The 20214-nt window shown below is 35.0% G+C and overlaps 1 protein-coding gene across 12 annotated transcripts; it reads left to right on the top strand.

Annotated features, from left to right (window-relative positions):
• The first annotated feature begins 1696 nt into the window (after positions 1–1696).
• LOC123895327 (pentatricopeptide repeat-containing protein At1g03100, mitochondrial-like) lies at positions 1697–19167 on the top strand. Of its 12 annotated transcripts, none has more exons than XR_006804242.1 (8): positions 1704–2110; positions 2426–2467; positions 2593–2699; positions 3397–3672; positions 3790–3844; positions 4270–4377; positions 4483–4584; positions 4703–4891. XR_006804242.1 is itself a non-coding variant. In XM_045945586.1 (8 exons), the coding sequence occupies exons 7-8, from the start codon at positions 15122–15124 to the stop codon at positions 16832–16834; spliced, it is 1617 nt and encodes a 538-aa protein (XP_045801542.1). In that variant the 5' UTR covers positions 1723–2110; positions 2426–2467; positions 2593–2699; positions 3397–3672; positions 3790–3844; positions 4270–4341; positions 15069–15121; the 3' UTR covers positions 16835–17304. The 12 variants fall into 12 exon arrangements, 5 of the variants coding, with proteins under 5 accessions (XP_045801542.1, XP_045801541.1, XP_045801544.1 ...); XR_006804243.1 differs by having other exon boundaries at positions 1705–2110; positions 4270–4341; XM_045945586.1 differs by lacking the exons at positions 4483–4584; positions 4703–4891 and adding exons at positions 15069–16327; positions 16424–17304 and having other exon boundaries at positions 1723–2110; positions 4270–4341.
• Positions 19168–20214: the final 1047 nt, after the last annotated feature.

Genomic DNA, 20214 nt, shown 5'->3' on the forward strand with positions numbered 1-20214 from the left:
GCTGCACAGCCTGCTCCCAATGTTTTAAAAACCGAACCGGAGATCGAACCGTTGAGATCACCGGTTCATGGTTCAATCGGTTCAATCGGTTGAACCGTTATTAAATCGGTTGAACCGTATAATAAATAAATAAATAAATATATACTTTTTTTTGACTAAAAATAAATATATACTTATTAAGAATATATATGAGTAAAAAAAATTACATTACATCTCAATATATTATTTTTAAAGGCCCAATACTTATTTTTTAGCAAAACTTTAGAAGCCCAATACTCTAGCCCAATATGCTTAATATATATATATATATATCACTCATAAGTTGAGTAACCCTAATTCTTAATCTCTCTAATCTCACATCAGAAAAGCAGCAGCCACACAATATTATTATTTTCATTCTTTACCTTCTTTAACTTCAATTTCTCTAAATTAAGCAAACCAAGGTTCCTTTTCAAATGCACAAATCTATTTTCATTCTTCTCAAACTCATCTCTACCCCTCCTTCTTTCTTCTTAAATACCAACCTCTTTTTCTACTTTTTCAAATACACAGATCTGTTGTTGTTCTTAAGTTGATAATAGTGTATTAAGGGAAAGAGGATTTAGATATTGTTACAATTGCAAGTTTTGCAAAAATAGAGAATAAAAATAAACTTGTATTTAACTGAGAAAAAAGAAAAGAAGTAAAAGATCTGTGTTTTTTCAAATCAAAATCACAACTATTGCAATTGTAATTGATATGGATACTTCCAACTAAAAATCAACAACACAACCATTTGAAATAATTGCTGCATAATTGTATATATGTCAAAAAAAAAAAAACGGAAAGTAAAAAACTGAAAAGAAAAAAAAAGATTAGTTTTTTTAATAAAAAATCTGGACCGGCCGGTTTTGTAAAACCGGGACCGGTTCTTCCGGTTTTCACCGGTTCAGACCTGTTCGTACCGGTTTTTTAACGGTTTTACGGACTAGCGGTTCTGTGATGTTGACCGGACCGGTACTAGGCCCGGTTCCCGGGCGAACCGGTCGAACCGGCCGGTCCGGTCCGGTTTTTAAAACATTGCCTGCTCCTGATGCACTGGCGGCATCTCATCGTCTTCCGGCTCCTCCTGATGTGGCCGAGACTCTCCGCGTCCTCTGTTATGCCTAATTCTACCGTCTCCTCCTCTTGTACGCACCACTGGAAAAAAAAAATCACTGTGAACCGGTACACTTTTTTAAAAGTGTACCGGTATGTAATATGAAACTCAGACGTCGAATGCATACCGGTACACTTTTTTCAAGTGTACCGGTATGAATATGCATACCGGTACACTTGAAAAAAAGTGTACCGGTATGAATATTCATACCGGTACACTTTTTTCCAAGTGTACCGGTAAAGAAATCAAACCGGCACACTTCGAAAAAGTGTACCGGTATGTAAAATTGCACTTACTCTCTCAAATTCGCCAAACTCACACCGGTACACTTTTTTGACTAGGGTAAATAATGATATTATTTTTTTCAGTTTTACATTATATATGAGGGTATATTTGTCATTTCAAATATGATTGTTGGGGATAAAGAGAAGATTGTTGGGGTAGAAATTTTTTTTTTTCATTTTTTTGAGCAACCAACTGTCTGGTCCAGCCCATTTACTTATTGTTACATTGATGTATAGCACGTCTCAGTTGATTTAATCGACATCCAAGTAATATATATCAGGTCCCCCAAGTTTGCTGTAATATTCAAATTTCCAGCTTTAATGGGCCACCGTTAAAATGCTTCAGTCAAACTTTCCAATTAGAATCCCATAGTGCAAAATTTTATCACTTACTTCAGATTCTCAATGTGCAATTGATAAAACTTGATTTTCCAAAACCCTTATCGTGTTTCTTCCAGCGCCGCCCTCCTCCACACCAGTAATACATCGTCCTCCTCCTGGCGTCTTCTCTTTCTCTCGCTGTTTTCCGCCTTTACGCCGTCTTCATCTGAATTTTTCATCCGCGTCCCGGCGCCGCCCTCCTCCCCTCATCTTCTCCCTTCTCTCTCGCCGTCGTCTACCTTGCACCGTTATCATTGTCCTCGCTCTGATTGCTCTAATTTTGTTTTGATGAATAATGAAATTTTAGGTACAAGTTCTTTTCTATTCTGATTGCTCTGATTTCGTTTCAATGAATTATGACATTTACCATTCATGCATTTAGTTCCTGATTTCATTTTGTTTTGATTTTTATTTATATTATGTTCAATGTTCAATGTTCAATTGAACAGGTGATAGCTTTGCCACATTTGGGTGAGGTTTTTTTTTGTTGTTGTCTCTCTATCTCTCTTTTCAAATCATATTTTTTACATGTAATTTCAAATCATCATTAGTAATAATTTGTAACTCCTATTTGGTACTAATTTCTATGTTTTTATTGACATGTTTTGGTGCCTAATGTTAGATGGGATTACATTATAAGCCTCTGCAAGGTCAAGTGTGAACTGTAATATAAATTTACTAATACTAGATTACACATTGATTTTGTATCGATTTTATTTGTTTCTAATTGTTCAAAAGGAGTTATCTTTTATTGGCACAAATCATAATGTTTGTGATTCTCCTTTCCAGCCTTGTGAGAAATGTTAAGATCCATTACAAATGGGCTAAGCTTAGCACTATGTCACCTGCAAATCAAGTTATTTGGAGAACTCACTTGCAGTGGGCTTCACTCATTGGTGTGTTCATGCTCCTTTCATCTTGATCATTTGTGTGTTTTTTTGTAGAGAATTCATGCTTATACATTTTATGATTTATATTAGGTTCATGGCTCTTATGTTTGCCAAGTTAGGTTAATTTTAATGTGTTAGGAGTGTTGGTATGCATTTTTTGCTTGACCTTCTTTAGTTTGAACCCAGTAGGAGATAGACGCCCTTATTTGTATGAAATCTTTAAATTAAATTTGATAATTTTTTTATTCACTTTTTCAATGTATTGCCATGATCATAACTGATTGAGGGTGCGTGTTTGTGGGGTGCATTAGAAATTCAGATCATGCCAATTAAAGCAACTTGAGAATCTTGAGATTGTTTAGAAGCACTACTTGCTACAATCTCTGGTCAATTGCTCAATAGATATCCCAAAAAAGAAGGTTAGAGGTGTCGATAATTGGATAATATAGATGGAATTTACTATAATAAGGCCCTTCAAGAGCATGAAAAAGCTTTTTGAATGTTTGTTTTGTATTGTACCATCTGTACTCTAACTTATGCATAAAATATTAGTCATCATGGTTTACAAATTCCAATGACTTTATTGCTATAATGGGTTTAAAGGTATTTTATATTTTCATGGTGTATAAGCATGAATTTGTGTGATGTTGTTTATTTTCTATATTTAAGCTTTAATTTGTTCTTTTGTGTGATTTCTAACAAGGAATAACAATGGGTTGCTCACCGGTAATGCATTAGATGGAATGTACGGCTACATAACATTGTTAGGAACATAATGATGGCGGTGCATCTCCTGCAGTTCCATCGTTGTAACCATGACCAATTTATGCACCTCAAACCTCAAGTTTTGATGCTGAGAGTGGCAGCGGATATACTGCAACCCTACAACCCTCCTTCACAGCACTTTGGCTTTTGAGAATATCACCATTTTGAATTTTGAAAGTCGGCATCATTCCTGACTTCCTGTGATGTATCCCAAGTAATCTACTTTCTCTTTCCCTCCAATATCCTTTCTTTTGAATTTCTTACAGAAAGTTGTTTTAACGTTTATTTTCAATGTATACCTAATTTTTGCTATTTTTGAAATTGTGAACAGAGAACATGACAAAAGCCAATCCCTCATCCTCACAAAAGAGTAGTACATCCCCAAGGTAATCATATACTAATTTATACTTCTATAATTACATTTTCATGATTAAATGTTTATGGATAATTTCCATTGAAGTTTGTTGTATTATATATTCCTCCTATATGAACAAAAATCATTTGTTTTCAGTTGAGATATTTTGTGCCTCTCCTATGTGACTATGCGTCCTTATGTAGATGAATTAGCATGAAATTCTTTGCAGTCAATATCAATGCAACAATCATTAATGAAATAGATATTATTATCTTACTCACATGCTACTGGTTGTAGAAGCTATATATCTATTGTATCAAGTATATATTGATAAAAGTTCTCATTAATTTCTTTTGATAACTATTTTTATATAAAAACCTGTAAAAGACCATGAACCCAAAGTTTATTGAAGTGATATTTAGCTGCCTGTGACTAACATGAATAATCTTTGTAAAGGTGTCCATAAAGCTCTCTAATTTAAGGATGGAGGCTCAAATTGGCATAGGAGACATGTTCATGACTCATGAGGTACTTTATACTTGCTATTCTTTATCATTATATCAGGTAATAAATAACTGTGATGTGAAGTTTATAATCTTATTTTTATTTTCATGGCAATTTTCATCTCTAATAAATGCACCTCATCTACAATGTATATTTTTTGAAAAGGTATTGTATATTGATGATTGCGGCTGATCATATCACTATAACTTTGACATTCTTCGCCAAAGTTGTCCATGGTGGTGTTTTAGTTGCAGTGCCGCCATTAGAGTATGTATAAAATGTTTACTCATATGTGGTGCGTTGGTGGTGTTTGAAGCAGCAAAGTAGTGGTTTTGGGGGAAGTTTTTGGTGTGTATTTACTAATTTTGGTTTATGGGAATGATAGGTACATTAATGGTTTGATTGGAATGAGAGAAACAACTGCGAGAGAAAGGTATAATTCTCTTGCTTGGATCATGAGAGAAGTTGAGGAGATAGAGAAAAACTGCCCGAGACCCGCATGTTTTTCTTCTCTCCATAATAGCGAAGAAACTGAAATAGGGCACTAATATCACTATCTACTTTTCCTTTTTTATCCTTCTTTTTCAATTTGTATGCCAACATATTATCCTTCCTTTTTCAATTAAAATGCAAGGATATTTTAGTCTTTTAAAAAATTAAACACACTTCTCTCTTCTATTTCTCTTCTTTTTTCTCTTAAACCAATCAACACATCAAATCTATTATATTTCTTATCTATTTCTCTCTTCTCACACTCTCTCTCACCTATTTCTCTCTTCTCATTTTCTTATCACAACCAAACACACCCTAAGATGATTATAAGCCATCTAGATTCTTGGTAGAAATATTTTGCTCCTACATGTGTTGTTTTCTGATACCTAATGGCATTTAACTAAATTTCAAATTGTTCCCCTTTAGTTATTGTTGGTTATTGTTTCTTCGGTCTTGCAAAGCATCAACCACAATAACAATTTATTCAATCAATTTAAAAAGGGCCACCTTCTTTATATTTTGGATTTTAGAGCATTAATTATGCTTATTTTTCATGCTTGAACCATAGGTTTGTTAAACTTATCTATGATCAATGACTTATTTTTCTATAGGGCTTTCTGTTTGAATTTTATGGATTTTACTTCCACAATACCAAACATAATTTTACTATTTATTGCATTCTTGGAGGATCCAATTTTTTCTTTAAGCTTCCACAAAGTTGGAGGATTTTTGTGCTTGTCAGATTAATATTGACACGTGGAAGATAACTTTTTAACTACGAAAGTTGGGGTGTCAATTTCTTCATGTTTTATGATAAATTTAACTGATTTCTATATGGTTTTGTTTATTTAAATCTTAATTTTATTTTATTCATTTTACCGATAGTAATGGGTTTCAATTAATTCTGTTTGGCTCCCGGTGCATAATTGAACAACTTTCTAGCTACAGGGGAGATGCACAATGACATTTGTGTTTGTTCACTTTTTGAAGGTTAAGTCCTTCCAGGATTTAGTTATATTCTAACCTTTTTTTTTTCTTTTTCACTTCTAAACATGTGACTTGACTTATTAGAAATTAAACTTTGGCAAAATTACACGTGAAGTCCTTTATCTTATTTATTTGTAACAGATTGGTCCTTTATCTTTTTTTTGTCACATACAAGTCCTTTATCTTTATAAATGGTCACGAATTGATCCTTTTTTTTACATTTTTTATTGAAAATATGATGAAGTGGCAAGCCACATAGGATAATCTGATCTTTTTTTTTTATTGAAAATTTTAAAAACCAAAAAATCATAGAACATTCATCATGTTCATCATCTCCTTCATCATCTTTATCATCTTCTCCATTACCCAATAACAAAATACATTCAAATACACCTCAAAATTCCATAGACTTATGTGTTTTGTTTACCTCAATCTTCTTCCAAACTCTAAAATTGAAATCCCCAATTCTTATAAACCCTAAATTTATCAAATAAAAAAATCCACAACTAACTCAAGATGTATCACGAATTTTGGATTATTAAAAGCCACAAATTGTTCGAAATTGAAAGCAAGTGCAACTGTGCAAGTGCGTCAACATCACAACTTCTAATATGTATGTGCCTCCTATAATTGATGATGCCCCAGTCAAGTTTGCTCTTCAGGGTCAAAGAATTACTTAAAATCTCTATTAATTCAAATGAGTTCAACACACCAATTCCCCAATATAGCCGAAGACAACATTTTTTACAGGTTTTAAAATCTCTTCCGTGTTTCTAATTTGTTAAAAGCAAACTGGAATTTTAAAATCATATTTATCATATCATATTTTTTATTTGGTAAATTTAGGGTTTATGAGAATTGAGGATTTCAATTTTAGAGTTTAGAAGAAGATTGAGATAAACAAAACACATAAGTTTATGGAATTTTGAGGAGGGTGTGGATGTATTTTGTTATTGGGTAATGAAGAAGATTTGTTCAAAAAAAAAAAAAAAGATGTTGAAGGAGATGAGATGAACATGATGAATGTTCATATGTGAACATGATGAATGTTCATATGATTTTTTGGTTTTTAAAATTTTCAATAAAAAAAAAATCAAATTATCCTATGTGGCTTGCCACTTCATCATATTTTCAATAAAAAATGTAAAAAAGGACCAATTATAAAGATAAAGGACTTGTATGGGACAAAAAAAAGATAAAGGACCAATCCGTTACAAATAAATAAGATAAAGGACCTCAGGTGTAATTTTGCCTTAAACTTTCATACTTCTGCTTTGGGAGATATCCTAAATCAATAGTCGCTTTTAAAATTTACAATTTTACAAAATCATGTCTTCTTCTTTGTCATAATGCTTGGTTCTTGATCAAACCGTAATTTCAAATATGATCAAACTAAACTACATATCTCAACTTTCTTATATGCTTGGTTCTTTATCAAACTTCAGTTTCAAATTTGAATTGTAACAAAACCTATGCTGAGAGATATTGGCTAAATGTATTGAAATATTTGTCTTTTATGATTGTGTAAAATATTGAAGAATCACAAGATTGATCTCTTTGTAATCTTCCTTATTTCCGGGCTTTAAGCCCTCATGAATATAAAAAAAAAATAAAGAATCTAGAAGCATTGACAATCAAGGGGGGTAATTCACACTTTATCATAAGTTTCATTCTATAGAAATTTTATATTTTACTTAGTAAATGTTGTTATTAAGTTTTAAGATGTTGACTCTTTGATTATAAGATTAATATATAATGTTGTTGCTGACTCTTTGAAATTATGAGGCATGGGTTAAGCACTTCATAGAATACGTGGAGACATCTGTTCTTGTGGATTTTTTTTCTTTCTTTTAGTGTCGTGCTTTTCTTAGCTTCTTAAAAGACTGCGAGTGAAGACGAATGTTAGGTTTACAAGTATAGCCGAAGAAGGTTTTGATGAATTTGTAGTGTCAAATGCAAGCTTTATGAGAAGATTTTTGTATTGTATTCTTTAATTTCCTTTATCATTTATGTTTTTCTATTGTATAGGAAAGGATTACTCAACATTTTGTTATTGTTGGTCTTTGTACCATTTAAACTCCACTGAAAACTTCATTTTAGAATGAAAAAAAAAATTATATCATAGTAATGAGTAATAAATAATGTTATTATTGGCTAAAAACTAATGTGTTATATTTCTTTTCTCTACTATAGTAATGTTATATTTCTCTGATTAAGTATATGTGTGCATATTGTTGTATTGTTAACAATATGGATATATTCATGTTGTAGACTTCACTACAATTCTAATATATATTTTTTCCATACTAGAGCCTTGAATGTAGCCACTAATAACCATTCAGCTTTCTGTTTGTAAAAGGAAATCCGTATAATCCAGTTTCAAGTTTTTTCTCCCGATTGTTTTGCGCTTCAAGATTTCGTGATGTAAAAATCCTTGAGGTGATTGGTACAATCTATATAGACAACTGAATTTTTGGAAAAGTTGATGTGGATAGAGTAACTCAATAATCCTTTTTTTAGACAGTTACTCAATAATCCTTTATAATTTGTTTCTCTTGAATTGTTTATGTTTGTATTAAAATTATGTCCAAGAGATATCCGTGGAGATTGATCATTTCCTTCCATCATTCTCCCTCCTTCAAGGATACAAGTGTAAGAGGAGAGAGAAAATTAAACAGAGAGAGAAAAAAAAAATTATAGAGATCGACACAAATTAGGAAAGGAGAGAGTGGGAGAGAATTGATTGAAAGAGAAGATCTAAGTCCATATTTGTGATAGAGTTTAACTTTGTAACCAAAATGAATAAGATTTAATTCAAAGATAATTGTAAAATAATTATTAGTAACACTATTAACGATACCAATTTTTTCTTTTGTAATTAAGAATACACTAACACTTTTATGAGAATTTTTATCCGTATTTGGCACGAGTCATGATACTAGTTTATATTGCACTATCAGGGATGAGATATTTTATTTTTTGATAAGTTATCAGGGATGAGATATGATTTGCTTTATATTTTTATTTATTTTTAATTGCCGTTTTAGAGGTTTTTATACCTACTAAAACAATCAATAAATTGTCAATAAAAAAAAATCAATAAATTAATGATTAATGTGTATCCGACTAAGTAGATCTAAACTGGGACAACTCAAAATTTAAATAATCAGCATTTAACAACCATACAAAGTTGGTATAAGAAACGTGTTCGGATATGCTCCATTTTACTTGCATCCATTTAATCCAGTCCATCCGTTGGATGAATGACACATGTCAAAGGAATCTAATAGGTGAAATTAAAAGATTTAAATAATTGTTTATTTATATATATAATTCTTAAATAGTTGTGAAACCACTAATCTAACCTTAATTCACATAAACTATTTACATCTAATTAAATCACTCAATAATGCTACATCACTTTCTTATATTATATCATTGTCATTATTATGTACTCTTCGAGTTCAGTTATGCTCCATTTCTTTATCCTCCAGTTTGCTCCAGTTCCTTTATGGATGAATGACATGTGGTAATTAAAAAATTTAATGGGTGAGATTAAACTTCAATAGGTCAACATTTTATGGTTACTCTACTCCTCTTATTATCTGTACGCTTCCTCTTCTCTGTTTGCAGTTTTGCAGTGTCACCGTTGACACTCGACGGCCACCACCATGGCAAAGCTCCGCCGCCACCGTGTTTATATTATTGATCTTCTTTTTCTCTCAAATCAACCATGCCAAAGCTCTGCAATTTTTTTAGATTTGCAATTTTCTCCCCCAAATTGTTTTTCGCTATGTTTGTTACGGTGCCGTTCACCGCTATTTTCACATCCGCCGCCGCTTGCCGTCGTGGTATCTTCTTTGTGCCGCCATCTCCCCATTTTTTTCAGTTTGAAGATTGTTTGATTGAAACTTAAGATTGTCATTGAAGATTGATTGATTGAAATTGTTGTTTGGTGGTGATGCAATCGATTTGAGACAGGAATTAGAAAAGAGGGAAAATGTAATTTTAAGATTCTGCAACTTAAGTTTCTGTAATTTTAAGATTATAATGTTTTAAGATCTATCAGTTTTTCGGAAGAGGTGTTTCATTTTTTTCCATTAGATTTTGTTCTTGTTTGGAAGATCTGCAACGTGAAAATATGCTCGGCGCTGGAATGAACGCAGAGGGATGATGTCGTCACTAGGACGGTGGCGAGCGGCGTAGGGATTGCTAGAGTGGGCAACGATGGCCAAACGGTGATGAGAGGAAAATGAAGCATTGTACTGTGGAGGAAGAGGAAGAGTGACAAAGGAAAGGAAGAAGACAAATTACATGATGTTGTTAAAACTTTTTTCAATTTTTAATCCGGACCGTTGATTAGTTTTTATCCAAGTGTCATTATCTGGGCAAGGTAATGGAAGGAACTTGAGAATAAGGTAATGGAGCATACCTGAACTCGTACTCTTCATATACTCATCAATAACATTTATATAATTGACTTTTCAAGTTTTTTTTTTTTTTGTAAATTTTCAAGATTTTATTGTAAATAATATTCTTCACATTGTCTACTAAAATTTGATTAAGATTTTAGGTGGACTTTTTTTTTTTTACTTTTCAAGTTTTTTTCGTTTTTTCTTTTTTTGTAAATAATCACCCACATTAAAATCTCAGTCAATTTATTAATTGTCTAACTAATTATTATTTTTTGGCTAAAGAAATTTTCTAATTATTTTAGTCCTATTCTTGGATTCTTTTTTCTTTTTTTGGGTACATACGTATTCTTGCATTCTCTTACTTAGTGATTAGTATCAATTTTGTTGATAGTTTACTCTAGATTTCTTTAGTTGTTGAGTTATTGATTTGTTGTAATATACTAATGTAATTTCAAATACATGGTGTACAGAGAAGTTTTTTGAAATGTATAAACATATTTACATCAATATATTATATTTAGATGATTTTTATTATTATTATAATTTTGATAATAATTATTATTTCAGCATACAAATAATTTTTCCGCGTTATAACATAAAATAGCGCATAAAATCCGTGCGCGCACGGGTAAGGGTCTTGTTTAATAAAAGAAAAATGAATAAATCAAAGAACCGGCGTCTTTTCTTCTTCTACCCTTTTAGAAACAACTCAACTGTTCCTCTTCCTCTTCAGTGCTCGTCCCTCCCTCTTCCTCTCACCGGCACCGGTTCCGCTGCTGCTGCCGTTGTCCCCCGTCTGTCTTCCCTAACTCTTCTCCACACACGTTCTCTCTTGCCTCGCCGCCATCGTCATGAGCTATCCTCACCATCCCGTTGCTCTCTAAAACAACTTTATCGCTCTCTCTCTCTCTAAACAACTCCATCTCCCCCCCCTCTCTCTCTCTCTCTCTCTCTCTCTCTCTCTCTCTCTCTCTCTCTTTCTCTCTGAAGATCGCACTTTGGACTCTATCGCTCTCTCTCAACTGGATTCTATCTCTGGTAAGTTCTCTCTTTTCTGATTTTCTTTTTAGCCTCACAGCTAGTGACTGTAACCTGTTTGATAAAATGCCTGAATAAAAGAATACTTGTTGGGTATACTGTTGTGTTGTGAGACACTTGTTTTTGCCCAATTATTAGTGAGTCAGTGGTACATGCAGATTGGTTTCTAGGATTTTCATTTTGATTGACATATATGATTTTTACTATCTAATGCTAAAACTTTTGTCTCTGAAAGAAACTGAAGTTCTTATATAGTATATGTCAAGTTTCAAACATCAACTTCGTTTTCTGGTTTTGGTGATGAAATTGAAAATATGTACGGCCACTTGCTATTACACCAAATAATCACGGGTCCGGACGGCTTTAATTTCTCGTTTTTTAAGAAGTGTTGGAACCTTTTGAAGGGTGAAATTAGAATAATGTTTGACCAATTTCATGGTATTGGGAGCCTCCCAAAGAGTTTGTTGGCCTATTTTGTGACTCTAATTCCAAAAGTGAATTCACCTTTTAGTTTGGGTGATTTTAGGCCGATTTCCTTACTTGGTTGTTTATATAAGTTGATCGCTAAAGTGTTGACGAATAGGTTGGCTAAGGTCATGAATTCCTTGATTGCAACCAACCAATCGGCCTTTATAAAAGGTAGAAATCTTGTTGATGGTGTGTTGGTGGTGAATGAGGTGGTGGACTTGGCTAGAAGATCTGGCAAAGATTGTATGATTTTCAAAGTGGATTTTGAAAAAGCTTACGATTCCGTTGAATGGAGTTTCTTGGACTATATGCTTAGAAGGTTTGGCTTTTGTGAGGTGTGAATTGGGTGGATTAAGGCGTGTGTTTTCGGGGGTAATCTCTTGGTTCTTGTTAATGGAAGTCCAACGGGTGAAATTAGTATCCAAAGAGGGCTAAAGCAAGGTGATCCTTTAGCCCCCTTCCTTTTTCTTCTAGTTGCGGAGGGTTTTGGTGGTGCGATGAGAACGGCGGTTAACTCTAATTTGTTTAGTGGCTTTAAGATCTCTTGTGGTGGTCCATCGATATCCCATCTCCAATATGCGGATGACACTCATTGTATTGGTGAAGCGTCAGTGGAAAATCTTTGGACTTTGAAGGCAATCCTTAAAGGCTTTGAATTAGCCTCCGGCCTTAAGGTTAAGTTTTGGAAGAGTTGTCTTATGGGGGTAAATGTGAGTGACAATTTTATGGAGTCGGCGTGTTCCTTTCTTAATTGTATTCAAGGTGTTGTTCCCTTTAAATACCTCGGGCTACCGGTCGGTGCGAATCCAAGAAGGATGGCCACTTGGGAACCGTTGGTGTCTAGTCTTCGCAAGAAGTTGAACTCTTGGAGTAATAGGCATATAAGTCTTGGTGGGAGGTTAGTGCTTATTAATTCGGTGTTAAATTCTCTCCCTATTTTTTACTTGTCTTTTATGAAAATGCCGGTTCAAGTGATTAAGAAGGTTACCCGTATTCAAAGAGAATTTCTTTGGGGAGGTGTTAACGGTGGTAAAAAGCTTGGTTGGATTAAATGGAAGGTGGTGTGCCAAGAGAAGAAAAATGGTGGGCTTGGTGTCCGAGACATAAAAGTGGTTAATCTTAGTCTTCTCATGAAATGGAGATGGCGGCTTTTATGTAGAGAAGACTTGGGGCTTTGGAAGGAAGTTTTGGTGGCTAAATATGGCCCCCATATTGTTCTTAATGCGGTTTGGCCGAGTGGGGCGATTCCTCGTGTGGCCTCCCTTTGGTGGAAAGATATTTGTGACCTCGAAGCTTGTGTGGACTCAAAGAATTGGGTAGATGAGATGATATCTCGCTCTCTTGGTAATGGTGTCAGTAAGCATTTTTGGAGTGATAGGGTGATTGGAGATTCTTTGTTGAGTACTAAGTTCCCTTGTTTGTATTCTCTTTCTACTCAAAAAGAAGCGACCGTGCGGGAGTTGGTAGTGGTGGATGGAGTGTTGAGGAATTGGAATTTTTTATGGAGGCGTAGGCTTTTTCTTTGGGAGGAGGAGAGTGTTACTCATCTTTTGGCCTTGCTTGAGAATCTTAGTCTTTCTAATGAGGAGGATAAGTGGAGGTGGGTTTTAAATCCGGTTGAAGGTTTCTCGGTTAAATCCGCATAAGATTCGCTTTCCAAGGAGATTGTTATTGGTCATTCTCTTTTGCCTTTGGAAGCGAAGGTCTTTAATAATATTTGGGAAAGCCCGGCTCCCTCGAAGGTTATTACTTTCTCTTGGCAACTTCTTTATGACCGTGTGCCGACAAAGGATAATCTTCTTTTAAGAGGTATTCTACCTCATGATAGCGGTGGAAATTGTGTTTGGTATGTTACGTGAATCCTCCTTGCATTTATTCCTCCATTGTAAAGTTGCTCTCACGGTGTGGTATGTGATTTTCAAATAGCTTGGTGTTGTTATTGTGATTCCGCCGAACCTTTTTAATCTCTTTGATTGTTTGAGTGAATTGGCGTTGAGTAAAAAGTCCAAAAGAGGGTTTCGGTTGATTTGGCACTCGGTGATTTGGTCTATTTGGAAAGCGCGAAACTAGGGGTGTACGTGGGCCGGATTGGGTTGGGTTTGACCAAAACCAAAACCTAAACCACATATGATACTCCGGGTTGGGTTTAGTAAAATAACCACCCGTTATAACATTGGGCCGGGTTGGGCAAATCCACTAATTTCCGGGTTGGATTGGGTTGGGTTGTGGGTTACCCAAATTATTTTTCTATTTTTTTATATTAAATAACTCAATCAATGTATTTTCTTGAAAAATAGGCTAACTTTTTTTCACTATAAAAAATAATCACCCATTTTTTTGTGTAAATCTACTAATTTACGGGTTGGATAGCGTGTTATCCAAATGATGTTTTTGCATTTTTTAATATCAAATGACTAAACCATGAATCACTATATTTGTTTATGAAAATTATTCAATTTTTTTAAATTTTAAAAAAATAATGCGAAAAATTATCATATTTGTTCATAAAAATTATTCAATCTTTTTTATTTTTGTAAAAAATAGTATAACTCATTTTCAATATAAAAATATTTAATAATCAAATGAAAAAATCTTTAGTATTTTCATAAAAAAATTTCAAGAAACATAACACTAGTGGGTTAGTGGATTTTTTGGGTTGGGTCCGGTTTTACCCGAAACCTGATTTTTTTAATGAGTTTTTCATTTTTGAAATCCATATCCACCCACTTACCCGACCCAACCCACTTTTTTGAATTGGATTGGGTGGGTTTGACCAGGTCGACCGGATTTGCCCAACCCATGTACACTCCTACGCGAAACAACCACATTTTTAATGGTGTTTCCTTGGATCCTTTGGAGTTGGTGGAGGCGGTTAAAGTTCTATCGTGGAGATGGAGTGCCGATTTGCTAAAGATTTCTCCGTGTCTATTTTATGAATGGTCGTGGGATCCGGGAATTTGCTTCAACCGCTAGTGTCCTTGGTGTTTGGTAGTATTGTTGGTTTTTGGTGAGCCCTGTTTTGCTTTTTGCCCAGTTGTCTCTCTTTTGTGGGCTTTCGTTGTATGTAAAATGTTTTCCCTTCCCTTGGCATGCCTTATGCCTTGGTGTTGTGGTCTAATAATATTCCTTTGCCATTCAAAAAAAAAAATATCATGCGGTGACGACATGGCGTTGCCTTTGGAATATGAAGATTCTACAATTCTTCCGACTGTTTGCGGAATTTTATTTTTTGACAATTTGGTATATTTACTTCTGCAATTATTATTATTATTTATTTATTTTATTTTTTTTTCTTTTTATATGAATCTACAATTGTACGATTGGTTTATTGACTTCTCCATGTATCTGCAGATTTTATTGACTCCATTCTGATGTTTACCATCGCAAGTTGCTGATAATTCAAGATGCTCGTGGTACGAAAGCTCAAAACAGGACCAGATCACCCGTTTCTTTTATGTTTCTTGACTGCTAATTATAATTATGGCACATCCCAAGTTTCAAATAATAAAAGTCTACAATCTATTGTGAAGTTTGTTTGCCCTTGTGCATCCAAGTCAGGTTCAAAGGCACTGCTATTTGGATTTAAGAATAAATTCTTCCTTCAAAAATTATATATCTCAAGTATGGCTGAAAGACTCCTGGTCCAGGCTCAAGACCCGACCAAAGTTACGATAGAAATACAAAATGCTATTGATGGCAACCAATTAGATTATTCTTGGAAGTTACTTAAGCAGCATAAGCACATGGAGGGATTTCCTAGAAAATCTCTCTTCAACATGATTATAACTAGTTATGTGGAAAGCCTTGATACACAATGGCTACAAAAAGCTTATGAATTGGTACAACGTGCCAGTGAAGATGGTAGAGTAGACTTGTTAGAGAAGGAGGTTCTTATCTACCTTAGCTTTGGCCTTGCAAAAGTTAAACTCCCAGTTCTGGCATCAACCATTTTAAGAAAGATGATTGATATGGAGCATTTTCCTCCTGTTACTGCTTGGTCTGCAGTTTTGGCACACATGTCACAAACATCAGATGGAAGTTTCCTTGCTGCTGAGTTGATTATTGAAATAGGTTATTTATTCCAAAACAACAGAGTGGATCCTCGTAAAAAGTGCAATGCACCTTTGATTTCAATGAAACCGAACACCAATGCTTTTAATATTGCATTGGCAGGGTGTCTCGTATTTGAGAAATCTAGGAAGGCAGAGCAGCTTCTTGATATGATGCCTCGAATTGGTGTCAAAGCTGATGCAAACTTACTGATAACAATGGCACGTGTATATGAGAGAAATGGGCGAAGAGATGAGCTTATGAAGCTGCAAAGGCGCATAGAGGAAGCTCCAAACCTAACTGATATACAATTCCGACAGTTCTATAATTGTTTGCTTACATGCCATTTGAAATTTGGGGATCTTGATTCTGCATCCAGCATGGTATTAGAGATGCTTAGAAAAGCAAAAGAAGCAAGAAATTCTCTTGCATCTGCCAAATTCATGTCTGATGCAGCTAAAATTGATCTGAACTATTCTCCTAGACCTGCTTTTGTGCATAGCTTGAGCAACAGTAAAGATTTGGAGAGTGTCAAAGATGACCAGCTATTAAGAAATGAGGTGTTATCTTATGAGGAGTTCTCCAGAGATCGAAACTTCTTAAAACTTGAAGCGGAATCAACATCTGTTCTTGATTCTTTATTTTTTAAATTGCAGGTGCAGGTTGATTTGATTACAACCGTACATGGTATACTGCAACCAACTGAAACAATTTATGTGAAATTAGTTAAAGCTTTTTTTGAGGCTGGTAAGACCAAGGACTTGGCAGTGTTTCTTCTCGAAGCAGAAAGAGAAGACTCCCCATTTTCCAATGACAATTCAGCCTTGGTTCATGTTATTAATTCATGCATATCACTTGGATGGTTGGACCAAGCACATGATCTCCTTGATGAGATGCGTCTAGCTGGAGTTAAAACTGGATCATCTGTGTATGCTTCTCTTTTGAAAGCATATTGTGCAGCAAATAGGGCTGCAGATGTCACGTCACTTCTGAGAGATGCTAGGAAGGCTGGTATCCAGCTTGACTCAACCTCTTATGAGGCCATGATTCAATCCAGGGTGCTATAGGAAGACACACAGGGAGCACTCCAACTATTTAAAGAGATGAAAGAAGCTAGGATTCCAAAAGTTAGTCAACAATACTCCGGCGTGCTGGCTAAAAATGTTACAGAGACAGATGAAGCTGCACTGATGACAAAGCTGGTGCAGGAAATCAAGGACGGACAGGAAGTGGATTGTGGAGTTCATGACTGGAATAATGTAATCCACTTTTTTAGTAAGAAAATACTAATGCAAGATGCGGATAAGGCTTTAAAGAAGATGAGAAGCTTAGGTCACTCACCTAATGCACAAACTTTCCATTCTATGGTCACTAGGTTTGCTGCCATTGGGGGAAAATATCTGGAGTTAACAGAGCTGTGGGCTGAGATGAAAGGGCTTGCTTCTGAAATCTGGCACGCAGTGAACACAATACTGCACAAGATGCTATAGCATATGTTGCAGCAAGACAGTCGCAGAACACAGTAAATAAATAAATAAATTGCAGAATAATAAATAACACAGATAGTTGTTAACCCAGTTCAGTGCAACGTCACCTACTCTGGGGGATACCAATCCAGGAATGAATCCACTATAATAGCTCTAGTTCAAAGCCCTCGACCAACACCCGGTACTTGACTTATCACCTAGACACTACCCGTGCAATCCTACCTAAGAACCTCTTAGATAATGAGACCCCGTCCCAAATTCCCTCTAACAACACTTACTATGTTGCTGTCAATAATAATAATCAGGATGGAGACACTCTCCTAGAAACTAGATCACACTCTTGCTTAAAAGCTTATGAGTGAATCACACACACTAACTCCGTGCTTCAAAGCTTATGAGTAGCTTACAATTAACAACCAAAACGCAGTCCTAAACTTGCATCAAATTGACACAAGAAAGGCTGACAAAAGACACAAACTCTAAACCTTAAAAACTCACACTTTGTAAAAAAACACGGTTTAGAATACAAGAGTTGTAAAGGCTTGAGGCTTCACATATTTATAGTCTTCAATTGTCTTGATGTGCAAGCTAGGTCTTCAGACAAACACAGCTGTAAAAATTGCGGCCAACCCTATATTATTTCCAGAAATATAATTTGTTTTGTTTCATGTGTGGCCAAACAAAAAAAATATAAATTATTATTTTCAAAAATATAACAAGTTATATTTTTGTTTTCAATAATAATTCTCAAACCGCCTTCAGGAAAACTTGTAGAACAAGCCACGTCTTGAATAGTCGCACATGCTTAAATATAAAAACGACTTAAATCTTCCTTTGATTTGAAAAAGAAATTCTGCGCAAAACAGAGTATCAGGATGTTGTACGATGATGCTACAGCATCGCGATCCAGCATCTGGCTGGTTGGCTTTTGCAAAATTTTAGCCAATCTCAAAAACCCAACAGCTTCGTCATCCTCCATGAAGTTTGATCAGGAACTTCTGGATTCTGTGTTGTATACATTTGTGAGGGGTGGATTCTCCAGTCGTGCCAATGAAGTTGTGGCAATGATGGAAAAAGGAAAAATGTTCATTGACAAGTACAAATACAGAATGCTATTCTTGAAATATCACAAAACACTTTACAAAGGCAAGGCTCCGAAATTTCAGACAGAATCACAACTAAACAAAAGGGAAGCAGCTCCGACTTTTAAAAGATGGATAGGCATGATTTGAGAATCACAACTACCCCATTTTGTCGCACTCCACCCCGCCCTCGCTTTGACATTTGTTTGCTCTCGTTCGACAACAATTTGTCTTAGCTCAACATTGGTTCGCCCCAACTCAATATTGGTTCGCCCCACTCAACATCTGTCTACCGATTATCGACAATAGTCTACCCCCCGCTCGGCTGTGGATTCGAGCTCGACCGTGGAGTCGAGTGAGGTTGGATAAAAATCAAGTGGAATAAATGTGGGGCCTTAAGCATTTAGAAGGTGATCTTGAAAGAACTTAAGCAGGATAAGAGTCAAAAAAAGGGGAAAAGGACGGTGTTGGCGGGGCCACCACAAACTGGCCCACAATTCCCGCGTGAAGACGTAAAGCGGTTTTACTAAAGCCCCACGGACCCAACATAAAACCTGTTAATTTCCTTTTGTCCAGTTCCATCCATGTAATAGTAGGGCGCCGTCTACGGTGCGCATGCATGATAGGCCGCGTACGGTACGCATGCTAAAAAACCGGATTTTAAAGGAATATTCCGCTGACACCTGGATTTAAAATTTTAATTAATAAATTTGATTGTTCCACTATCTAAGGGGTAAAGTTGGAATTTCATATCAATTAATTATTAGTGTATTATGTCAATTTATTATTTCCTTTTTTTTAATCAGATTATTTTCTATTTTTACTATCAATTATCATTATCAATATTAAATATTAATATAACAATTTTATTACCATAATTAACCACTACAATTATTATTATTATTATTATTATTATTATTATTATTATTATTTTTTAGTATTGGTTTCAGATTTGCTGCGCCTCCCCATCTTCATATGTTTTTGCAGATGAACACAATCAACAATCATCTTCACCCAACATAAATCAATTTACCGAAAAAATCAAACAAGAAAAATAGAATGTAGAAGGACAAAATTGAAACCAAACCACCACACCACCACATCACAACCACAAATAACCAAAAAAAAGGCAAGAAAAAAGAACCAGAAACAAAAAATAGAAGGACAAAGAAAGGTAGCAAAACATTTTTTTTTTGTTTTTTGGGGTTTAGTTTTGTTTGTTTAGATTTGGGATTTTTGGGTTTTGATTTGTGTTTAAAACTAGTAAATAAGGGTTTAGGAGATTTTTTTGGAATTTTGGGATTTTTTGTGACGGCGGTCGGCACGGTGGCACCACCGACGCAACTGGCGGGCACCGCCGTAATTTATGAACGCCGGTTGGTGTTGTTGTTCATGAGGAACAACATGAGAGAAGAGAGAACTTTAGAGAGAGAGGGAGTGAAGGAAGAGAGAGAAAGAAAAGTGTAAAATGAAAGAAATATGTCAAAATGCCTATTTATAGATCTCATATCCTGTAAGACGCGCACGGCGCACCTACCGTACACCACCGCTTTCGGAATCGTTGGATGCATCCAACGGAGACAATTTGTTCCACTTGTTCAAACGAGGGACGTAAGATTAATCAGACGGCCCTGATCGTCTCCCTTGTTTGTTTTGGGCATATATGGGCCTGGTTTGGACTGGGCCTGTATTTTTTGCTATACTTGTACCCTCGCATTTTCGTTTGAACCCCCTTTCCCTTTTAATTATTTATTTTAAATTAAGCCATTCAATTTATTTTTATTTGCTTACTTTGTTCATATATTTATATTTACAAACTCATAAAAAATATATATAAAATTTCAAGACTCCGAATGCATAGATAGATTGTAATAAGAG

This window comes from Trifolium pratense, linkage group LG7 (genome assembly GCF_020283565.1).
Source record: "Trifolium pratense cultivar HEN17-A07 linkage group LG7, ARS_RC_1.1, whole genome shotgun sequence".
In the NCBI taxonomy this organism is placed as follows: Eukaryota; Viridiplantae; Streptophyta; class Magnoliopsida; order Fabales; family Fabaceae; genus Trifolium; species Trifolium pratense.